The following is a 23,642-nucleotide window of genomic DNA, read 5'->3' as shown; positions in this document are numbered from 1 at the left end:
CTTTCTGCATGGACCACAGCTACACATATCCCAGGTTCATCCCTGCATTATAAAAGACTAAAGGTTCTGAAGAGGTAATGGCTGGCAGAACAGGACTTCTAAGTTTTTTGCTAGCAACATGGAACAGATTTTTTTTGTAGTCATTTGGCATACGAGTGCAGAAGTGGGGAAGAAGGAAGTGTTTTTCCCCAACTTAATAGGCATTTCCTTCAAAGCCAGGCTTCTACTTTAACCATTACTTAGGTCAATGAAAAGAAGGTATGCCAGCACCATAAGAGCCAGATCTTTAAAGAGCAGTTCAGCAAATCAATATTATTACTGCTGGCATAACTAGCAAGCCCAATGATTTCCAGAAGTCACTAAATTTGTCTATGATTCTATGGGCTGGACCCTGCCTTTCAGTTAAATTTCACACAGATGTAACAAAAACATGGTCCCTACCCTGAGACACGTACACTTAGGACAAAACATTAATGACTACAAAGGAAGAAACAAACAACACTGATCAGCACAACAAGCATTGACCTATGTACACTTGCATTACAAAGCCTCTTCCAAATCAAAGCACCACACCATGGAGAGAAAAATCACTGTACCAAGAAGTCAGCAAGTCACCACAAACCCTTTGCAACTGTGGCATGAAGTCAGAGGATAACTTTACAAGACTTTAAAGTCCACTTTACAACCAGAAATACAGCATTCAAAATAAAGAATATCTTAGTCATTAGTAAATAAATATGATGACAGAACCTCGCACTTCAGAAAAGCTGTTAAGTTGCAGAATGGGAGCAACAGAAACACTCCCATAAAGAGATAGGACAGTATGAATTTAAATTTTCCCCGTTACAAGGATGAATGATCTTGGCTACAAAAATAAACAATCCTCAGGCATAAACAATCATTAACAGAGCAATGAAAAACAATTATTGGAAAAAGCTAGATTGTGAGCGTAAGTTGTCCAAAGCCTCAAAAAACTAGATAGAGGCATTTTGTGTCTAAACTATTGTGAAAAGGAATAGCTTTCATAAAACAAATTAAACATATCTTTTCATAGAGTGTGTATAATTATCTTAACTTAGTTCATCTGAACACAGGTATCTGAAGGAACACTTATGCACGCTTAAAGAGCTGCATCATATCCAGTTGGCAAGTCTCTTTGCCATTAAGTTCCACCAAGATGATCTTGTACTCATCAAATCATAGAATGGTTTGAGTTGTAAGGGACCTTAAAGATCATTTAGTTCCAACCCCCCCTGCCATGGGCAGGGACACCCTCCAATAGACCAGGTTGCCCAAAGCCCCATCCAACCTGGCCTTGAACATTTCCAGGGAGGGGGCATCCACAACCTCTCTGGACAACCTGTTCCAGTGCCTCACCACCCTCACAGTGAAGAATTTCTTCCTAACATCTAATCCAGATGTACCCTCCTTCAGCTTAAACCCATTACCCCTTGTCCTATCACTACACTCCCTGATAAACAGCCCCTCACCATCTTTCCTGGAGGCCCTGTCAGGTACTGGAAGGCTGCAATTAGGCCTCCCTGGAGCCTTGTCTTCTCCAGACTGAACAACCCCAACTCTCTCAGCCTGTCCTCACAGGAGAGGTGCTCCAGCCCTCTGACCATCTTTGTGGCTGGCTCACACCTTAAACTGTGCAAGTTTTCAATGATTACCATCACTGCATGGCCCCAAACAATTACATAGAGCAAAACGTTACTGCAGATGTCCTGGACTTACTCCAGCCTCCAGCGTATGTGCTACAGTCTTGCAGTATCAACAGAACAGGATGCTTGTTAAAAACAGATCCCGGCCATTGCCAGTCCAAAAAGACTTAACTGTAGCCGAAGCAGGGAACTGCCATTTAAACCTTGTTTTCAACTTTTTTCTCATTTCACATACAATGTACAAATTTAACAATTCACTGCATTATTCCAAACCTCTACAGCAAAGATCACAAGACAGGAAGCCCCACCTGGTACTGAATCCCAGCCACGTAGAAGCAATTCCACCTTTACAATAAGCAGTTCTTATGTTTTGTTATCCAAGAAAGTGTATGAATGAAAACATTCTATCTCTATCAGATAAAGCATTCTTTTCAACTTAGATTTCCCAGCTTTTAAATCTACAAAATCTAAAAAAGATTCCAGCTATATGAATCCAAGACACATATTGCAGCTATCATGCATTTCTTGTAGTTCTGGTCTCTTTACATCACAGCTGCCATATATATAGAAGCTTTCCCTCACATCTGAGGAAAAAGAATGAGTTAAGTACCTTAAAGAAAATACTTCAAAGAAAAGATGTTACATAAATCGGTGCTAATTCATCACATCTGCTTCTTACCTACTTGACCAGCAATCACATGATACTGAGGTAGTGTAAGTATCACTTTAATACAGAATTAGGTTCCTAATCTCACAGCAGCACTGAAAAGCCAATCAGTTTTCAGGAGCTAATATTAACTGATCTTTTTCCTTGCAAAACTCTGTTTAAGGAAGTACATTTTGCCAGATTAGCCCTCTTTTAGGGTCTAACAATGATATTTCATATAGACTACTATACCATATCAAAGGACTAGTAATGAATGCTTTCCAGCAGCATCATAAGCATCGTAACAACTGTCACGTTTCTCTTACTACTGCACAGGGAAATAAGAATGTCAGAATTTCACATGAAATGCCCTTACACAAATACAACAGCAAACTCATGTTTTCAGATCTTGAACATAGTCACTATTCTTTAAATCAATCCCCCCCCCCCCCCCCCCCAAGTTTGACATGATGTGGCTCTATCAAGAGTTTTATTGCTTTTGGGGGATATATCAAAGTTAACAATACATTAGGAACAGTGGAAGTTACACCGCAATCTGCTGCCAGAAACAGCAAGTTCCACTGAAAGTCTCAGTCAGTTTCTGCAGTTCTGCAGATACAGATTTACATCCTAAATGGACAGTAGTGGGAAATGCAGCATGCATCCATGTGTCGCTCAAAAAACATGAACAAAAATAGAGCAAACACTGAAATAGTGGAGTAGATTCTTTCTTCCAAAGGCTACTTTGCCTTAACCCCTCCTATGTACTGCCTTCCATGCTACATGCAAGTAAGCAGGGGCTATATTATCCTCCTAATTTGCTTAAGGAGAAAATCTATGCAAATAACTTTCCTGAAGACCTAGCAGGATGGAATTGCCTCCACATCTCACAGTAAAGAATGCCAGTAATGTTCACAAACTGAATGGATACTAGCATCCTTATCACAATTTAAAGCTAGATTGAGCAATGTGCTCCAGACTTAAACCAGTTTCTTACAAGGCAGTGCACAATGCAAACATTTTTCTGGTCTTGTTTCAGCCATAAATGCATGTTCTTGCATATGCTATAAAGATTCTGAAGATTTGGTGCTCGTCTTGCTGGCCAGCCACATTCAGAAACCTGCAACAAGAGAGATAGCAGAGGTGAGAAACAAGATTAGAGTCACATACACATACACAGCTTGTGCTATGTAAATAAGAGGTAATTTTACACTTTAATGCCACCTTCAGGTAGAAATTATCAGGACACTCAAGAAAAGTAGTCACACAGAGTAAGCACCACTTTATAGCATGAAGTGCAATAAAACAACTCAGATTACTATCTGAAGTTTTCTTAGAGCAAGTTAGAAAGTAAAACAGGTTTCAGCTTTATTTGTGTACAGATTCTTAAGCAAAAAAACCCAGAGATTGGTTTGCTTTTATTTGTCCTTTATTCAAAGGGCCTCAGCAGTTAAATAGTATTCCTTCTGCAATAAGTCCTACAAAATACTACCAAATAATCAGCCTCACTGCTGACAGTCTACAGTCTTAAAATCAGCTGTCCAGTAAGAACGCTGGTCCTTGAGCATTTGCAAAACTTAAACAGATGTTCTGCAAGAACAAGAAACAACTTACAAAGCAAGCTTTTTCTATTTCTTTTTAGCCAGGACCACAATTGTTGAATGTGGAAGACCAAGTTTTGCTATCAGCAACATGTTTTCTTACACAGACAAAAAGGTTCAAGGGTTACTCTGAGATGAATTACCTGAACTGAGTATCACAAAAAATCTTAATGAGATTGGGTTTTTGCCAAGCTCAGGAAAAAGTGCTGAAAGTCCGACAGTCTTCTACAGCTTTTAGCTGTATTCTAGTATTTTAATTAAAAAGGAGGGCAGATTCAGAAAGTTTTACTTTGCAAGAGATTTAAATTGAATGTTCTTTTGTTAGTAAAGCTTACACAAAATCACCACTGAATGAGTAAAAGCTAAGGCAAGCACTCCTTTATTTTCCTGTTCACCACAGGGTTCAACGTGGGTTTCAGTACATCTCAAATATTAAAGTAGCAGTGAAAGAGTTGTATTGCAGCATTACAGTTACAACCCAGAAAACAGTCTAGAAAAGCAGGTGTTTATAAAAAAGCAAAAAGAACTGATTTATCAGGTTTATCATTTACTTTCTGCTCAAACACTAGTTTTTGTATATCACACAACATTACCTTCTTCTACTTTGGCTATATTTTAAGCTCAAAATGTTCTGATCATTAGCAGAATGGAGAGTGCACAACCTCTGTGAGCAACCTATTCCAAGTGCGACTCAAAACTAGCAGAGAAGACTTCAAAACCACCATTAACTAAGGTTAAAGAAATTTGTAAAAGTTCCACACAGATAATATACAGCAAGAAAGCAAGAACATATAATTTCATAAATACCTACTAAGCAAAGGGATAGAATTAAGAATTTCAGAAGCTCTTCTCCTCTGACCAAGTTTAAGGCTTGCCATAATCATCTTTTGCAGGCACTAAAGAAAAACTAAGCTTCCCTAGCTTCCCACATGGCTGCTCTCACACAGCACTGAATAATGAAGTTAAGTCAGTCACTATTACTCATTGTGCACCTGGATTTCAGTGACAGACAGGGACAATTCCCCCAATACATTTAAAGAGTCTGTTTTCCAACTAAAATAGCTGCCTTTTTTTGTTTTTTTAAACAGAACACAAAGTTTTGTAGAAACTTCTGAAATGCTCCCAGCCGAAGTTGGCAGGAACCTACAACATTTTGACAAATTGTATCTACTATTACTTCCCAGCAAAACAAAGATCATAAGACAAAATTAATGTCAAAGAGATCAATGCAGACCAGAGGAGTTCCAGATCACTGGTAGATTTAGCTGTGCTCATATTACCATTCATAGTACCAATACATGAGGAATATCAATGTACAGGCACCTCGGACATGCATAACCAAAAACCATCCCCAGAGCACGCAACTTCAGTCACAGAATTTATCATTCCATAAACAGAAATTGATAGCTTTGTAGGATGAGGAGTAAATCAGGTCACTTGCCAGTCTCAGCAGCCTTTCCAGCAATCTAGCACTAAAAAAGCATTGCTGAAGATTTTGCTTTGAGGTACCTGCTCCAAATAATCATGCAGGAGGTTTCCTGCATAATTAGGCTTTGCCTTCCATGTTGAACAGCCTCTGCATGAACCTCATACAGAACCAAATGCAGATAAAGAAGTTGACTCCTACACCCAAAGATGCAGTAATTATTTTTTCAGGTCTGAAAATACTTTGTCTTGTCTACAAGTTTACAAAGAAACAAAAGGAAGGAAGAAACAAGCACTAGATAGAATGCATTAAACATACCTCAGTCTGACAGTTTAAGTGAACTTGGATAACTGAAGTAATGCTAAGGATGGCTCTGCAGGATAAGGCCCAAAACGGGTTTCCTGTAACAAATCATGCTTCTAGACTCTCCTTTGGGAAGTCAATATTGTGGGGAAGGTGCATAACCACTACAGACTATTTAGGTGAGGTCTAACATGGCCAGTGCTAGACAACTCACAACACACTAACAGTCTCCACTGTTGACATACTTACAGGACAGTCGTGTGTATTTAGGAGTCCAGTATCTCAGCACCTAATAAGGTGAGTTGTCCTCACTATCTTGTTACTGAATTAGGCAAATGTCTTCATTTTAGTATCAGAGAAATAGCCAGAAAGGCTAACAGAGGCTTAGCTAAGCCATACCAGTATTTCAGGCAGTAGCAACAAGCAGTCAGCTAGGGCTGGGATATACGGGAGTCAAATGCCATGTAGTGAGACAAGGAGAAAAGCGAATGAACAGGTTGTGCAAATCAGACACCGAAGGAGTATTACCTTTGATCCAGAAAAAAACTCCAATTGTACGAAAGACTGACATTTTAGTAAGATTTTTAATTAAGCATTCTCCATTTAAATCTGAAACGTGTAAGGTACCTGTACATGTTTTCAAAGATATCACTAGCCTAGGAAACACAGACTTTGGTCAGTAAGATTAAAGATTAGTCTTTAATCAGTTAAGTTTGGATTGAAGGCAAAGACAAGCAGAATATAGGTTATTCTTTGACCTTATGTTTATACTTATTCTTTTATGATCTTTTTGATTATACAGCCTACTTTAACATATTTCAAAATAACAAGCTGAAGTTATAATCAAGACTGTATTGAAAGATCTCTTACAGAAATACACAAAAAACTATACAGACCCTATTATGGAATCTTGAAGGTCTGTATGTTCTTGGAGAGAGATTGTAGACAGCATAGTGGCCAGGATGTTTAGAGTCCAGACATAACCGCACATCTTCTATGTTATTTTTGATGGCAGATTCTACACCTTCAGCTGGAAAGGACATGACTGAAGACAGAACAAACACCATGTGAAGTATTCACATTTTTCATATATTAAGAACAATCAGAAGTTATTCTTAAGACAGACATAGCTATCATACCAGCAATTCTGGAAGTGATGTATGATATATCCAAGTCTCCTTTTGCATAACTGAAACAGAACACATTGGAGTTAATACTGGGAAATAGAACCATTCAAGCCATAAGTCTAAAATCCAAGTCTCAGACTACAGCCACCACCATGGAGAGTGTTTCATTTCTTCCATTTGAGGCTTGTCACCTTACACTTCAAGGTTTTCAGAATAGATGTTGTATTTGAACAATTACTCATTTACATCAGTTGCAACAATCATCTCTGGGGATTTTGCACAGGTGCCTTCAATGTTTAACTCATTCCTCTAGCCTCTGCTCTTGCTGATAAACATTCATTGTAGGTATCAGTTTGAAAGCCTAGAGGATGCAGGAACATCTTTAATGGAGGACATCATAATGCTTAAAACAAAGACCATTTTGAAACATTTTAAATGATGTAACTCTGACATGTGTTACTATCTGGCATAGATGGTCATGCTGCCCACTTTCGGGATTCCATATGAATAGAGGGTACCCAAATCTTTCCTCATTTAAATCATTACTCCAAAAATTCACTTCCAAAACTCCCATAGTGAGCGAGGCACTAATCATTACTCATTTCTTTCTCATATAGTTGTGCACAGTTTTAAAGAGCAGCCTCTTTGAAAAATAATCTCCCAGTGAATTTTTATTTAGGTCCATTCCCTTCATCTCTACCTGATCACCCACATTATGCCAATAATTTACTATTTTATGACCATTGTTTCGTTGGGGTTTTTGTTTGTTTCTAGGGTATCTGCTACGTAGCAGGACAAAAAAGTTTAAGAAAAAGACTGAAAAGCCCCAGTGCAGGCCTACACCCTTGAGCATAACCACATAGGTCTGCACTCCTGATTAGCAAAATAAGAAACCTCACCTACAAAATTTGGTTTAGACATGCCTAACTTAAATAAGTCAGTAGCATATTATCTCCAGAATATCAAAATGTCATCACAACACTATGATGCATATGTAAGGAATGCAGAGGCACTATCAAAGCAATGCTTTTCTATCACTATAAATTTCAAGACACTGCTTGAAAAAGCAGACCTAGTACACTGGACTCAGTTTGAAATATCAAAAGAGAACATTATGCTTTGATTCCTTACTGCTTGCCAGTAAAGACGAAGGGATTGATTAAAAGATTATTGAATTTACAAGGATTGGGAAGAGGATTTTAGATAAGGCAAGAAAAACTGTTCTGAAAGCAAGGACATTAAACAGTATTTATGCAGCGTGGCATAATCAGTGTCCTAACAATGATAATGACCCCAAATCTCAAGAGAAATTGAAATCACTACAAAAGTTTGAGAGTTTGACTGGACAAAGCACTAAAACAACCTCAGCCTTGAAAAGGCTTGCATAAGGTAGACAAAAATGGCCAAATAAACACCATTTCAAAATTCTTTGCACCTTTCAAAGGACTTATATAGCTCAAGTGGTTACACTGTTGCAGCCAAAGTAAGGCAGAAATTTACATTCAGAGCTAATCATGATTTTTTTTAGTAAAAAGTCCTTTATATCATTGAGAGGCATCAGATGTTATTTGTTGCTTACACTCACCAGCTTCTAGTAAGAAAACACTCTGATCATTCTAATGTAACAACTTTTTTGGTATCAAGATAAAGAACTACCTAACAGAATAGTCTGAGAACAAAGAACCACTCTCTTCAATGTTATAACACTGAGGTTAAGCAGCAACTTGAAAGAGAAGCACAGAACTATTAAGAGCAAAAAAAAGTACAGTCCTCACACCCACTCCTTTGGGAACACTTTCAGATATTGACTTCTTACTAGCAAGACCACTCAACTCACCTTTGCTTTTTACATTTGTCTAAATTAAAATGCAACATTATTAGGAGCATGGATCTTACCATACACACATCGCTGAGAAAGTGTAGCATGGTATGCCAAACAACAGAGCACAGCTGAATCAAGCTTGCTGCTTTGCAGGAAAAAATCTGTATGCCTTTAACAACTGAAAAAGCTTCAGAATGCTTGTGCTATCTTAATCAAAATGTAACTGCTAAACTGCAAAATCAACACAAGTCTCCTAAAACATGTGACTTTATCCTTGAATTCCTTGAACTTTATTCTGAATATTTCAAGTAAGACTAACATAAGGGACTTTGTTTTTAGCGGACCATTTCATATCATACTCGTAACTGAGATTGCTTTAAATGGCAGGAAGGTGAAAAAATGCATATTCTTCACACTGCTAAGTATTCATACACATTTGAAGATATAACCCTGTAACTACACATCAGGAATAAGGTCTTCCCTTTCATACTGTTAACAGCAGAAATTTCATTTAAATAACGATGTTGCTGGCACATGGTAAGAGCAGGAGCTCATGCAAACAAATCAAGAGACTGCATGGAGGGCTTCTGGCTTGTGCTCCATATGGAAAACTCAGTGTGCTTTCTAAGGCTGTGATTAAGCTAAACAGGAAAATATGTTACGACACTAGCATTTAGTCACTTTTCTGATGATACCAGGCTTCTTCAAGGCTTTTTAGTGAGAAGTCTAGTGGGAAACGTAGCCAACGAGATATAAATTCTCATTTTTGCAGAATAAGTACCTAAACAAAATCAGAAGTTTTAAGTGACATTAAAGACTTCAATGTATAAATGGTTGGCATTGTCAATCTTGCCAGAGAACAGCTGCACTTAAAGACCGTAATTAGTATTACACAAAAGATCACTTCAAAGTTAAAACACATTAAAATTAACAATAAATTCACAAAATAGACTAGGTAGCATACAGCACAATACTACAACACTGCATAGTTACCTTGTGTTACTAACAGCTGAAGATGGGAAAACAACAACAAACTAACCAGCACAACTACAATATGAGTACACAAACCATTTATCTTCAGTTAAATAATTGTCTGACACTAAAGCAATCTTCCTCCAGACATCTCTATACTCACAAGTGTAGAAAAATATCTATTCATTAGCTAAGCAACACAATTTTTGCAGCTTATTTTTTCAAAAGCCAGAAAGAAATGCAGCAGTGAAATTCACATCAATCTCTTCCCACTTGGTTTTGCTTCATAAAACTGAATTAATCATTCAACTACCTAGTGCAACACAAAGATCCATGAAATAAAACATTAATGCAGCATCAAACCAGAAACAAAATTACCTTAGAAGCGAAGAAAGCTAGCAATAAAAGGTAAATAATTATAATCTAGTAATCTAGGGAACAATCTCTTCAGTGAAATAGGCTGTTCTGATAAAGCAAAACAAGATTGATCGTAAGTTTTGCATGCCATTTTCAATACCAGTGAAGACTGGTTACTTAAAACTTTTATATATGGTTTTTGGCAGGGCATCTGTAACCTGTGTGGATGTAGGCCTCAATAAGCATAAAAACTGGTCAAGGGCACAGCAGCGTCACAAGCTGACCAGAGGTATGTTGAGGCCGCATGGCTGCAGAGTGAGTTATCAGGCCCACACAGGTACATCTCCTGGAACAAAGTTCCCTCTGATGCAGATACTGCTCAGCCATATCAGGCCCCTTCACAGAGCAGTGCCTATCTGCTCCAAGTGTGTATACACCCTCATACTTTCTTTTAGGTCAGTTTGTATCAACAGAGCACTGAGCCTCTGTTGCTCTGTGTTCTCTCTCATGTAGCTGTAAACTGCTTCTGCATGACCTGAACCTGCAATGGAGATGATGACACTTGCAAGTGAAGTGGCCTGGGGGACAATCAAGATGGCCTTCATTCACTCACCTGTTCCTAGTAGCCTGTGACATGTGTTTTAGTTTTCAGACTATCACTTATTAGGATAAACAAGAGACCACAATTTGAATTAAGATAAAGGCAGCTATAGGAGAGAAGAAAAAGTTAATTTTGTAGCAACTCGAAAACACTAACTCTTCCACTGTGTGGATTCAGTGAGAAAGAAGTCTGTCTGCAGATAAAGGACGTAATTCCACAATTTGAAAAAGCAATGCTAAGTAGGAAGGATGGAGCCTACCTAATGAGATGACAGACTCCAACACAAGTACTGCTTAAGTGTGGTGAGGGAAATGTGTGACAAGGAAGAGAGATTTTAGTTTGTCCAGAATGTCTGCTTCTCATGTTGGCTGAAGAGTTTTGGAAAGGCAGTCAAGGATGCAAAGTAGAAGAGGTATTATCACATGCCTGATAGTATCAGCTGTAGCCACAACACAAGTTTGTAAAGGCAGGAAATGACCATAACAAATAGATACATCCTATAGAAGATGAAAAAAAAAAAAAAAGAATTAAAACTTCAGCTTGGTTAAAGCATACGCAGTTTAAGAATGCACAAGCCCAGTGGTGGGACTCTCAGCAGCACAGTGAATGTTAAATGCTAAAGAACCTGAGACTACCTTAAGGCCTGCAAAATATTAAGTATTGCTCACATTAATTCAGTTTTGCCATTTCAGCAAACTGTTAAACAGTTAAGATTCAAAATACACAACAGACTTATCAAGGAATGCAAATTACAGCACTAAGGGCCACTAAAGAATATCAGCAAATTACAAGTGGAAAGAGTTTTTCTTCCAGTATTGATTAATATTATCTTGAAAATAAGTATTGAAGTAACTGGTTTTCACCAGCATAATTATGTACTTGGTACATTCCCTTCTTCCACTCCCCACCCAACGACCAAATTCGCTTATATAACACAAGACAACAGGCAGTTGCGTGAAGACAGAAGGTCTACCAGAAAACCAAGATTTATGTCAGTGCAGAGCTTAAAAGCCTGACAGTCTCACATGCTCTGTCAGAGGTGATATGCACAAGTCACCTAAATATAAACTTTTATTCAATTAGGCTAGCCAAAACATCTGTGAGGGACTGATCTCATGATGAAGCTTAGGACTTAACGTGCATTGTCTGACAGTCCTCTGTCAATCCATCAGAGCCCATGCAAATGCTGTATTCCCCACTAGCTGGAAAAGGCCTTGGCTCATTGATCTAATTTGGATATTACAAAAAAGTAAAAAGCTTTTATTTGGCTAATATTTAGTAAGTTCCACAAGACATGCACTAAAATGTCTCCAACAGCATCACATTCCTGACAGCGGCTTAAACACTACCACAAAGTAAATAGTCATGACAAAGTTTGAAGCAGTTTAGAGGACTCCAACAGTTCCTTACGTCTCACAAAGGATCCTGCCATGGGGCTCTGTGCAGGACTTGACCCTTACATTCCATCTCAATCATACTTCTTCATTTTTGTCAAGAAAGGGATTCTAACTAAAGTGCCAAATGTGTAGTTCAGCCACAGAACACAAACTAGCAATTCAGAAGTAGCATAATAAACTCTAAGAACAAGATAGATGCAAGACTTATTTGGGGCAGTCATCATAATCCTAACAAACAATTGTAGAGAAGAGCATATGAACTGAATAGCATCTTTTCAGACAGCAAGTACTCACTGTCCTATACTTCAGAAGCTGCCAGCTGAGCTTTGCAGACACACTTGGATGTACAGTTCCTATTTTATTCCCTGCAAACTACACTTACTATGGAAGCAAAGGAAGTCTCACAAAGCAAACACACACACCTGATAGATAAGAGAAATAAAAACAGGGTGCAGGTACAGCATAAGCCATGACACATTAAAACAATTTTAGACAGTCCTAATCCACCACTAGAAAAGGTGAAAATGGCATTAAGATGAAATTCAAAAAAGTAATTAAAGTTCCAGTGGCCTTTAAGGAAGAAACCTCTTGCAAGAGTGGGAAGAGGAAACTTCTTCAAACTGACAGAAGCACAACAATTTGGAAAGTCAAGTGCTTCCAACATTTTGGAAGCACAAGAAAGTGAAGTGCAGGCGTACTTCAGAAGCATAGAGCGTACAACCAAAATATAGTATCAGAGTAAGAGCTAAAACAGGAACACAGCCATGGGAAAGTAGGGCTTATAAACTTTCTCAAAGGTAGAGAAGAACTTAAGTGGTATCTGTCAAAGGAAGAAAAGAAATTTCTCTGCTGTGAGACTTAAGTCTAAGCAAAACTGGCAGAATTTAAGACAAGAAATCAAGTACCTTCGAGTTTATAAATAGTAGAGCTGCCAAAGGCAAGGAATCTGCTGAATATTTCCATGTTTTACCACACAGTAAGTTTCACTTGACAAGATACCACGATAAATGAACAGAAGTAGGACTGAAGAGGAGGGGGGAGGAAGATCAGTTCCACAGAAGGTAGCAGGTACAAGGAGATAAAGAACAGAGGCCTGCAGGACAGCAGATGTTAAAGAAATAAAATGGAAGCAGTTGCTTAAAAGTTGTAGCTCATGCTACTTCATACATTGAATTCCTACAGTTCTGCTAAGCTGCTAACAAGTCATCACTTTTCATCATGCAACAGTCCATTCCCCAGTACACCTCCCTGTCTTCTCTTGAGTCTATGTGGTCTCCCCAAGGTGAAAAGTCTGATGCTACTGTGGCAACTGCTTCTGTAGAAAGCTTAAGGACAAACCAAAGCTGCACAGCTTTTGCAACCTTTAAGAAATAGAGGACCTGGCCTTTTTCAGCCACACATGGGAAGTTTAAACAGATTAAGTGTGAGAGAAAATAGCTAAAAATGCACTTGAAGTAGCTACAGAGGTGCAAGATCTATAAATCTAACTTATGTGATCATTACAAACATTTTAAAGCAACACTGCGCACAGATTACACTCGGTGACAAAAAAGTATGTTGCAAGCAATAAACTTCACAAGCCATATCGCACCATCCCAATTAAAGGGCCACAAACCCTACAGTGAAGAACAAGGTTCAGTATTCTTTAGAAGGCTCTAGTTCAGTCCTGGTATTCAGTAGTGACTTACCTGTTTCTTCCTAGAATTAAGAAAAAAAACTTTTACACTGCATAAAATTTTATTATGACTTAAATGTATGAATCAAATTGATTAATATTGATCATATAGAGGCACTAGAAACATTTGGAATCTGATTAGAAAAAAATAATCACACACTAGTATCTGAGAACACATACATCAAAAAAGGAGAGTATTCTTCCATATAATGGACAAAGGAGACAAACAGTGCAGATCCTCTCACTTTGCCTTGAGGGCATAGGGTTCCACCTAAAAACTAAACTGAAGAGCTCATACACTGCTTCCCTGTAGTTTTTCTTTTCACCTGCGTTTCCTTTATTTGTACCTTATACCACTTTTTTTTTTCTTCCTCTCTTATTCATGGAGGCCCCATCTACCAATTCCATTCATTCATTCAGAACCACAATAGTCCTATTCCATAACGCTCCACCCTGCTCCAGCCCCCACCTGCTCATCTCTCCCAAGCTTTCAGTATCTAAAAAACAGCAGGGAAAGTATACTTATGAATAGGTTTTTGTCCCCAACATTCTCATTTCTAGTGTACAATTGCTAAAGTAACTTTTGTATTAATATCACTCAAAATCTCAGGGCTAGCTACCAGCTATTAGAGCTCATACTTGGAAAAGTATGCTGAATTTGATCATTTCTGGAGTAAGCTCCTGACCCTTCATTTAGAACTCTTACCAGCACAATTTTTTTGGTTTGTTTTTTTTTTTTACTCACTTGGCCACAGACTGGATAACTTTAGAAGATGTATCCTTAATATTAGTGAAAAATCGCTCTGTTCCACCCCTCAGAATATCAAAGAACCCTCCATAAGTCTGGTCACATTCCGCAACGGTCAGGCCTAGAGTAGTCGAATAAAAATAATTGTACTTTAAGTCATATCCTGGAATGGGCTCCATACTAAAGCAAGTTGCCTACAAAGCTGGAAGTGAATTGCTGTAAGGCTCACAGTTCTAGCATTCTACTTAACTATGACCTACACAAAAAATAGCACTTCCTGCAGTCAGGAGGTACTAGCAAACTACTTAACACAATGTTTAATTGACTGTTTGCATTTAAGAGTAAACAAAGTAAAAAACTTCTGAAAGTGAAGCACTTATTTCATATTGCCAGTGCAGCAAAACACTGTTTTTTTTTTTTAGTATCAGTCTCTAAGTGCAGCAAATCTACTTGAACAACCTCAGTAGAGACATTTAATGCAGGGCTTCAAAAGCAGCTGGCATAATTAGGTTACTTTTTAAACACGACATCCTAGGAAAACATCCCTATTAATATGATTGTATATGGCAAACAGTACTCATTCTTGCACAAAACAGATGTCCAGGCAGCCTTTTGATTATAAACCTATTAGGAAGCTGGATTCTTCCACAGAAATTGATATACAGATAACATTACTGCAATAAATATTACCCCATTTTAAGTTTTCTCTGGAACATTAACACCCTTTGTCTTATTGGCAATTCAGTATAAGTAATATCAAGCAAGAAATATCAAGCTGGAAGGAAAATTGAACACAGTATGTAATATTTTCTTGATATCTTTTACATTAATTGAAATATTCCATATTCACATATGATATGATGAGTGCAGAAATTGCTTTTTAATAAGAAATTACATGAAAATAAGCCTATCAAGCTTCTCATTTTCTTTATTAAGTGCAAGTATTTTCAACTGAATGAACTCTGGAATATCTGTTTTTACAGAATGGGTATGTCAGCTTTTAAGTGTCATTTTGGAGATGTGTTTCAGCTGACTCAATTTAGTACTGCTAGTCCTACTACTGTTTTTCCTCAGATGGTACCACAACTCCTTCTCTTCCCCACTAATGTTCTATTGTACAACTATCTCCTGAAGTCCTCCCTGCCCAATCTCCCATAACTAGCCAGGTTCAACAGCTATTTCCAACAGTACTGACTGGTTAGCCAATAAACTGCGCTTAGGCTGCTGCTTTTTCCCTTTGAGGCTGTCAGATATGAGTCTTTTGGAAGTGACAAAACTTAACAGCTTTAGACTACGATCACTCTGCCAGATGGACTTCAGATTACAATGGGGGGGTCAATAGTCTTTTGGGGGGGGGGGGGGGCAGGATAGGAGAAGGGAGAGGAGGACCCCAAATGTTTACAGAAGTATTTTTTCTCATACAGACTTTTCACAGGCTAAATAAATACATGTCAGCTCAGTGACTCCTTAGCATTAATGAACTACTGTGGTCCATAGTCAAAACCCCTGCAATAGCTTCTGCGTTTCTTTATTGGACTACCTCAACTGTTAAGACACCAACAAGCCCATCTCAGCATAAAGTTATACCAAAAGCCACAGAATGGCTGCTATCTTTTCAAGTTGTAACATATGTGATGTTAGTAGTGCTTGCAAAGCAAGAACGGCCATCACTTTCTTACACCAAAGATTCAATAATGTGCACAAACTCAGAATACATACTGATTTCAGCAACTTCTGCCACAAAGTAACATGTTTGCAAGTTAAAATACAGCACTTCTGAGAAGATTTTTAACAGTTTAAATTTAAACTCCTCTTAAATCCTCTTTACACAAGACACAAATATAATTGCCTCATTGCAAAAGTTTTGGGTTTAAAATAAGCCATTTTTATGCATTTGTCATAACCTGAATACTTTCTCTACAGCTCTTGTTCTTAAGAACATTATTGCTTACTGTATCCAATTTCATCAAATTTTAGTTCACTTATTTCAACTCTCCCACCTCTACAGGTCAATAATGCATTTTAGTTTCAACTATTTTACACAGGAAACTGAATTTTATCTCAGCCAGCAATGAAGTTGAGAAATTCATTCGCATGTATCAACATAGAACCAAATCCTGTGAAAAATAAAAGGGTAGAAACAGTGATATAAATGCAAGATAGCTAGTATTTGTGCAAGATGTCTAAAACCCCCAAGTGATTTTTTTTTCCACATAGAAAATATGCAATTGGCTTTACACTAAGATGATGTCTCTTTCTGCACTTACCTGCATTGTACATATTGTTGAGCTGTCCTGCAGGCTTGGAGCTCTGTGAAACAGAGGATACATGTGTCCGAGGCTGAGCATTGTTTCCATAGCCTCCATTTTGTTCCAGGAGCTGTGGCAATTAAAACTCACTATGAATATCTTCTTGCCAATTTAGCCAACTTGTTATGCTTTGTAAGTTACTTTTACTTGGTGAGAACAAGCAAGCTGAACCTCAGGAGAAAACCAGGAAGTTAAGGTACACTAACTGATTCACTTGCAGTATTGTGCAATTAAGCATCAAACAGAAGATAACTAAATAGGTTTCAAGTTAGTATAGGCAGACCCTTCATATACTAGATTTTTTTTCTGTGCAAGTTAATTACAATTAAATGCAGCGTGTCAGAGTACTTGCATACTAAAGAATGACCCAAGACCATGAGAAGTTTTTCAACAAGCGCTAAGAACTACAATTAGTTTCCTTTAATGTCATGCAAGCTCTGTGCTTTAAAAGGTATATTTTTGAAGATCCTACAATTGATACAGATCAATTCAATTGAATTTCCAAACAAGTTAGTGTGACTAAGGAACAGAGGACCTGCTCTGACATCTGTTACTAAACTCACACTCACTGGATAAAGAGAGGAGAGAAAGGAGACCTAATCAATAATACTCCTTGAGACATCTTTACCTCTGTGATGGGGGATTTTGGATTCACATTCCTAGCTGCTGCAATCTCCTGCAGTTGATTCACAAGTTCAGTGATTGACAATCTCTCTTCTGGGTTCACCCTCAAAGTAGAGCCTAAAAAAAGGAAATTCAGACAATGTAACAGATACCCATCACAACTTTTCTCCCAATAGAGATGAATAATTTCTTCAGTGCATTCCAATGCAATAATCAAACATGTGGACGGAGTGAAGCCACTGCTAAATCCACATCCAGTTATCATTGTCATAACAGGCATCCACAAAAAACACTATTTAGGGTTAAGAATATTTCAAAAAATATACTTTAGGATCAGCTAATGAATAACCTCAGAAGTAACTTTATATCTAATACTGTTGGAGTTGGAGACATTTCTGGTACTGTTAAAGTTTCCAGAAATCTGTTTGAAATTTAAAAATAGAATGTCTAAAGCAAATTCAAAGAAACCAAATCAAAACACTAGTTGTTCCTATGGACTAATTCAGATCCTAAGCAAGACAGACAATAGCACTAAAAACCAAGTTTCATTTAAAATTTCCAAGTTTTTTTGATAATGGATTGAATTTTTTAATAAAACAAGGTGTTGCAGTTAACCTTTTTCACCATCACATGTAAATAACATTTAACTATCAGTAACACAACACTGTCAATAAGAAGATGTATCCATAAAGACACCAAATTAAGAAACATCGTAAACTTACGAATGAGATCATGAAACACAGAATAGCGTGTGTCATTTTGTGGGATGACATATTTTCCATTAACTATGCGAAGCTTAGCTCCATCTTCAAACGGATGTTGCCTAAAGCACAGCAAGTACAGGATACAGCCCAGAGCCTAAGTAGAGGTAAAGGCAGAAACATTTCATAGAATCAGTTAGGCTGGAAGAGACCCTTAAGATCATAGAGTCCAACCGTTAACCTAATACTGCCAAGTCCACCACTAAACCGTGTCCCCAAGCACCACATCTACGCATCTTTTAAATACCTCCAGGGATGGTGACTCAACCACTTTCCTGGGCAACCTGTTTCAGTGCTTGACAAACCTTTTGGTGAAGAAACTTTGCCTAATATGCAGTCTAAACCTCTCCTGGTGCAACTTGAGGCCACTTCCTCTTGTCCTATCACTTGTTACTTGGGAGAAGAGACCAACACTCACCTCGCTACAACCTCCTTTCAGGCAGCTGTAGAGATTGATAAGGTCTCCCCAAAGCCACAGTCAAAGGGAGCTCTGTGTCCTTTTTCACTGGGGCTGAGATCCTGGCACTAGCCCTAGTGTTGCAGCAGTCATGCCAGTGGGCAGAATGCTCATGGTGGCCAACGCTTTCAGCCCAAGATGGGCATCTCCTGGCCATCAGGGAGGCATGGAATGGACAACTTTGGTGTGAGGCTGGGAGAGCCTCAGGCAGGGAGGCAGGGGCTGCCCATGGCAACAGAGGGTGACTGCCTCACTTGGTGGTTCTCCTGTCTTGACAACTGCAGCCCCAGACAGGGACATGAGCAGATCAGGGCACACTTCCTCCTAGGCCACTCAAAGGAGTGTTGCAATTTTATGCAAGGATATTGACCCAAGGATAAAGAAACACCTTAGCCTATACACCTAATCTCATACCCCGTGATAGATAGCATCATGGTCCTGCTGGGAGGTCCCCACAGCTGTGGACAAAAGGAGCTCTGCAGCACCCACCTTCTTTGTGTGAAACTTAAGAATGAAGAAAGTTTACAGATACAAATTTTCTGATTCATGAACCCATTGGGTGGTAGTTCTTGTTTGTGCTATCTTTAATTGGGCAATATTTAAAGCAGAATTTTAGACTATGAAATTTATTAAGTTGCCTAATACTGCCTGCAAATCACAGGTTTCAATCATCAGCTGCTGACTCATGCAACTCTATATATATTCCAAGTGCTTTAGAAATTAACTTCACAGTCCTTTAGAAATAGTCTTGAGGACAGAACACTTAGTGAAACATTCACTTGTTTATCAGTTAGAGAGCTCCAAGCAGCAATACTGCTACTAAATAGGTTTCTGGGGTTTGTTTACCTTTCATAGAAGTCTTCAGGTTCAGGGATTTTCCAATTCCTGTCTTTTTAAAAATCATTATAATAAATCCATTTTATAAATTTTACAGTATTAAAAAAATGAGTAGTCTTGCAACAGAACATGTTCAAGAACAGGATTTTTCTTACAAAAAGGCTCAGAGTTTTATTTCATATCTTCATTTCTGAATAGTCCAGGTGTTATGGATTAGTTAGAATAATTTCATCTGTTAATTAAATGTAGGTTGATATATATATTTTAATATAAGTTAACATATAACTGGCAGAGTTATGCCAGTTCCATCTGGCCAATAAAAGTTTGGTAATAAAGCAACTAAAACCTCCAAGAAAGTGTTTGCACAACAGACTGGAAGATTCTTCCTCAAAGTTTCTTCTGAACCTCAGCTTAGTTGCTTGAGCATATGGGCTTTTATAGCCCTCACAAACAAAACAAGCCAATGAAGACATCAGCTAAAAAATCTGCTCACTGCTTCCAGCCCTCTGCGTGCACTGTTTCCAGCTGGTTTTGGTTGTCAATTTATCCCAGTTTCAAAGATTTGAATGTTGTTGAATGTTTGAGATTTAGTTACTCCAAAACACTGAGTCTCTCAATTTAAGGCCAGAAATAAACTGCATACTAATTATGTATTATTGTACAGCAAGTACATTTTTGTACTTATACTTACATTTTTATGTCAACATCTGTTGACATAAAGCTCTGTAATGTATGCACTGAAGTATCATATAGTCCACATTAATTAATCCAGCAGAGGCATACAGAAAATACCACCTACTCTGCCACAGAAATGCCTGTTCATAAAGAAGGCAGATCATAATTTAGTTGGAGGAACGAAACTATTCCCTGCATAGTCTGAGACACCAAGCACATCAGAAGATAACATCCATAGCCAAAGGCAATCGGCTGAATGCAGAGGAAGTGAAGAGATCACTTAGATTTGAACTCTGCTTTGCTAAAGAATGTTTTTCATTCCCTCTGCTTTATCTGTAACTTAGGATTGTAATAGTGATGTATTCTGAATATTTTAAACACCGATTGTGATTCAGTTTGGCTAAAAGGCTATTCCAGTTGCAGGAAGACAATTCCTCAAAGCCAAGACCATCCACATAACCTCAGCATTAATACACTTAACAGAAGAGCCGATTTCCCCAAGATGTTGCCCCACAACTGCAGACAGCCCCTCTACAGAAGCTGCCTGGGTCAGTTTGAGCACTTACATGCCAGCAGGTGAAAGAGTAGCATGACAAAGTGACCAAAAATAACTATGAACAGCTTTTTGACCAGTTGCTGTGCCTTACCAGCAGCTAATTTAACTCTTCCTTAAGGCGACAGTGAGGGTTTTGGGGAGTTGTGGTAGGGGAGTGTTTGGGGCGGGGCTGTTTGAAATAAATCAAAATACTGTTATTTTTTCACTTACCAGCTTCAGACAATATGCAGCATACTTAAAACAATGCTAAGTTTTACAGTATAGCTGCAGGATGACACACAGGTATGACACCAAAGTACTTTCTGAATAGAATTAAACTACATGAAATCTAAAGAGATCCTTCAGCTCCCACAGAATTAAAGATGCGCAAGATGTCTTGCACTGACTAGAAGCATTTTTTACCAGATACTGGTAAGAGGAATCTAACTTAGAAATTTTGTTCCTTAAACATACTCCAAAGCCCACTCTTTTGCTTTTTCAGACATTTATAAGAGGGCGAGTGTATGAAGGGCCTTCCAAGGCAAAAGATAATTTCAATGGAGAAAAATCTTTAAGACAAGGTAAAGCCTATTATTTCAGTGCAATTCACCTGAATTTCAGTTCAGGAAATCACATTAATTTGGAAAAAAGGAACTAAAGGTATTTGAGTTTAGTGTTCATTTTCTGAAGATCTCTAGAACTAGGTAGGAAAAGTACAGAAAGCATTCCTATTGTGGAATCTATGTGGTTGATAACTAATGTTTTATCTATGCTGCTGTTTTAAGTAAGACATTTCTAGCTCCTTTATACTTTTAAACTCATACAGTGGCAAGCACACAGACCACAAGCACCCTGCCTACCTTCTTAGGAAAACTGCTTTGTTTATCCTAACCACAAACTACAAGATCAGTTATGCTTCCTGAGACAGTGCCATATTCTACTGCCAAATACTTTGTTTGTTTTCATTGAACCCAGAGTGTAAAGGAAAAAAACACAGAACAACATGTTCCAATGAAGGCATAGTAAATGGAACAGATCTTCCAAAGACACAGCAGGAGACAACTACCATGTTAATACAACTACCATGTTAATACTAACAGATACCGAATTATTCTAAACAAAAAATAAATTGTAAATGCTCTTTTGACTGAGGCTTTTGTTAAATGCACTTCTAGATTTGTGTTTAACTGGATGTAATCTTGGCTCCAGCTGCCAGTATTTAACTCCTGTGAAGTAACCAAACAGTCAAAAATTGTATTTTTCCTGGTATTTCTCACATGCCAGAAGAAAATCGCCACCAGCTGCAGAAGCTGAATATGAGCTTCTACAATATCTTGTACCTAATTTAGGAAACTGAATGTTCTGAGATTCCAAATAAAAACTTTTAAAGCACCAGTATTACATTTTCTCCAATTTTCTTTTGACACAGTGCCAATACAGATAACAGCTGAACAGCTTGACACCTGCTACTGTAAAAAACATACAATAAACTAAGTCCCTATGCACAATGTCACTGGGCTGTATCCCAGTACTATATTAGTATTACACAACTGCAAAAGGTACAACTGAGGATTTAATATTTACCTCTAATTCTGGCCACAGATTTTTTAGTGAATGTTAACAGTTTACCATCCTTTTTATACAAAGCATGAATGGTGTCTAGATCATTCTCATCTTTGCTGTCAGTATTTCATCTAGATGCAATACCTAGATGTAACCATTCTGAATTCAGCAATAGGCTGTCCCAGGATTACATGCAAGGCAGAGCATTAAAGGCAAGACTTTGCATATCAGGACTGTAAGTGTTCTGGGTCTATGGTAGCAAACTCCAACTAGGCCACAGTTCTACTGAATGACAAAGAAGTTCAGCATTGCCTCTCAGCGGAAGCCAAGCTACATCTGGGAGAAAACCTCAAATATTATATTTCATTCTTTTAACATTTAGATACACAGTTCATCCTATTTAAGTTTATTCTGACATAAGACTATCCTATGTTTATTTTTGGTGCTTTTATTTATTTAATCAACTAATTAACATGAAGACTGCAAAATCAATTTCACTATGACATAGGCAGCTATGATACAGCAAGAGAAAAATTTCTTACCCAAATGTCCTGTTTTTCACCAATTGGAAAATTTGAATACAAGTCTACCATTTCTGGTGTCCTATACATTGGTGTTGTATTCCTTGTGATCTGCAAAAGACAGAATTTCTTGAAACAGAACTTGAATAATAAGCTCTAACAGCATTCAACCAAGGAAATGTCTCTCCACATAGAACAGATAGCATTCTCACTTCGAAAATTAATTTCAGAAATACTTGTTAAGGTAGAAGCCATCAATTGAATCCTGCAATAGTCACAACAGCTTTGATATAAGGCCAGATAAAGACAGTAGTACTCAAATAACATTGTAATATTCAAGAGTCCTTCCAAACTGCAAAACACGTAAAGTAAAATGACTGTTTTACATAAGGCAAAGACAGATATGGGCATAAATACAGAAAGTCAACAGTAAACCAAGAAATGAATTCATGCTCCAGTATGTATTTCTCACTTCCTCATGACACTTAATGACAGTACAGATACGTCCAAAGAGTTAAGTTATGTTCACAAAGATCCCTGAAGAGACCTTTTCTACCATCTTTTTGCATAGACTATACAACACAGTGGTACATCATCTTTTCTTCTCTAGAAATCAATGGATTGCTCTCCAAGGATGCTGGAATCCAAAACGGGACATTTACAGAGATTCAAGATATCAGAAGTTGCACAAATGAACTTTAAGTGTCATTATTTCTCCATGCTTAAAAGTCCAAGTCCAGCTAATGTACTACATTAGAGTTGAGAGTAATGCTGGTGAATCTAAACTAAAAACAAATGCACTTTGCAAAAAACACACTGCATGCTTAAGACTGTCACTGAGGTCCCAGAGGCACTGCAATACTGCCTATTTAAATTCTGCTGAGCAGACTTGCTGTTTCTTATACATGATTGAACTGAAAAAAAAAGTTGAGACGGTGGGAATCACTTTGGCATAACCAGTTTTTCACTTCCTGTTCAGAGTACAATTAGAAGAAGCTCTAGTAATCACTTCTATTTTCAC

At 37.9% G+C, this 23,642-nt stretch overlaps 1 protein-coding gene across 4 annotated transcripts in view; it reads right to left on the bottom strand.

Annotated features, from left to right (window-relative positions):
- The window catches only part of GAK (cyclin G associated kinase), a 75,114-nt gene that overhangs the window by 30,670 nt on the left and 20,802 nt on the right, over positions 1 to 23,642 (bottom strand). For 3 of the 4 annotated variants that reach the window (XM_075740186.1, XM_075740185.1, XM_075740188.1), the window contains 8 exons: positions 22,643 to 22,732; positions 17,995 to 18,130; positions 17,277 to 17,389; positions 16,607 to 16,718; positions 14,337 to 14,460; positions 6,780 to 6,829; positions 6,537 to 6,685; positions 3,308 to 3,430 (listed from right to left, as the gene is read on the bottom strand). In XM_075740186.1, the coding sequence (XP_075596301.1) occupies positions 3,308 to 3,430; positions 6,537 to 6,685; positions 6,780 to 6,829; positions 14,337 to 14,460; positions 16,607 to 16,718; positions 17,277 to 17,389; positions 17,995 to 18,130; positions 22,643 to 22,732 (897 nt within the window). The remainder of the gene's footprint in view (positions 1 to 3,307; positions 3,431 to 6,536; positions 6,686 to 6,779; positions 6,830 to 14,336; positions 14,461 to 16,606; positions 16,719 to 17,276; positions 17,390 to 17,994; positions 18,131 to 22,642; positions 22,733 to 23,642) is intronic. The other variant, XM_075740187.1, reaches the window with a different exon arrangement.

This window comes from Balearica regulorum, chromosome Z (genome assembly GCF_011004875.1).
Source record: "Balearica regulorum gibbericeps isolate bBalReg1 chromosome Z, bBalReg1.pri, whole genome shotgun sequence".
Lineage (NCBI taxonomy): Eukaryota > Metazoa > Chordata > Aves > Gruiformes > Gruidae > Balearica > Balearica regulorum.
The sequence above is the reverse complement of the archived record's forward strand: the minus strand, read 5'-3'. Positions and strand labels throughout refer to the sequence as shown.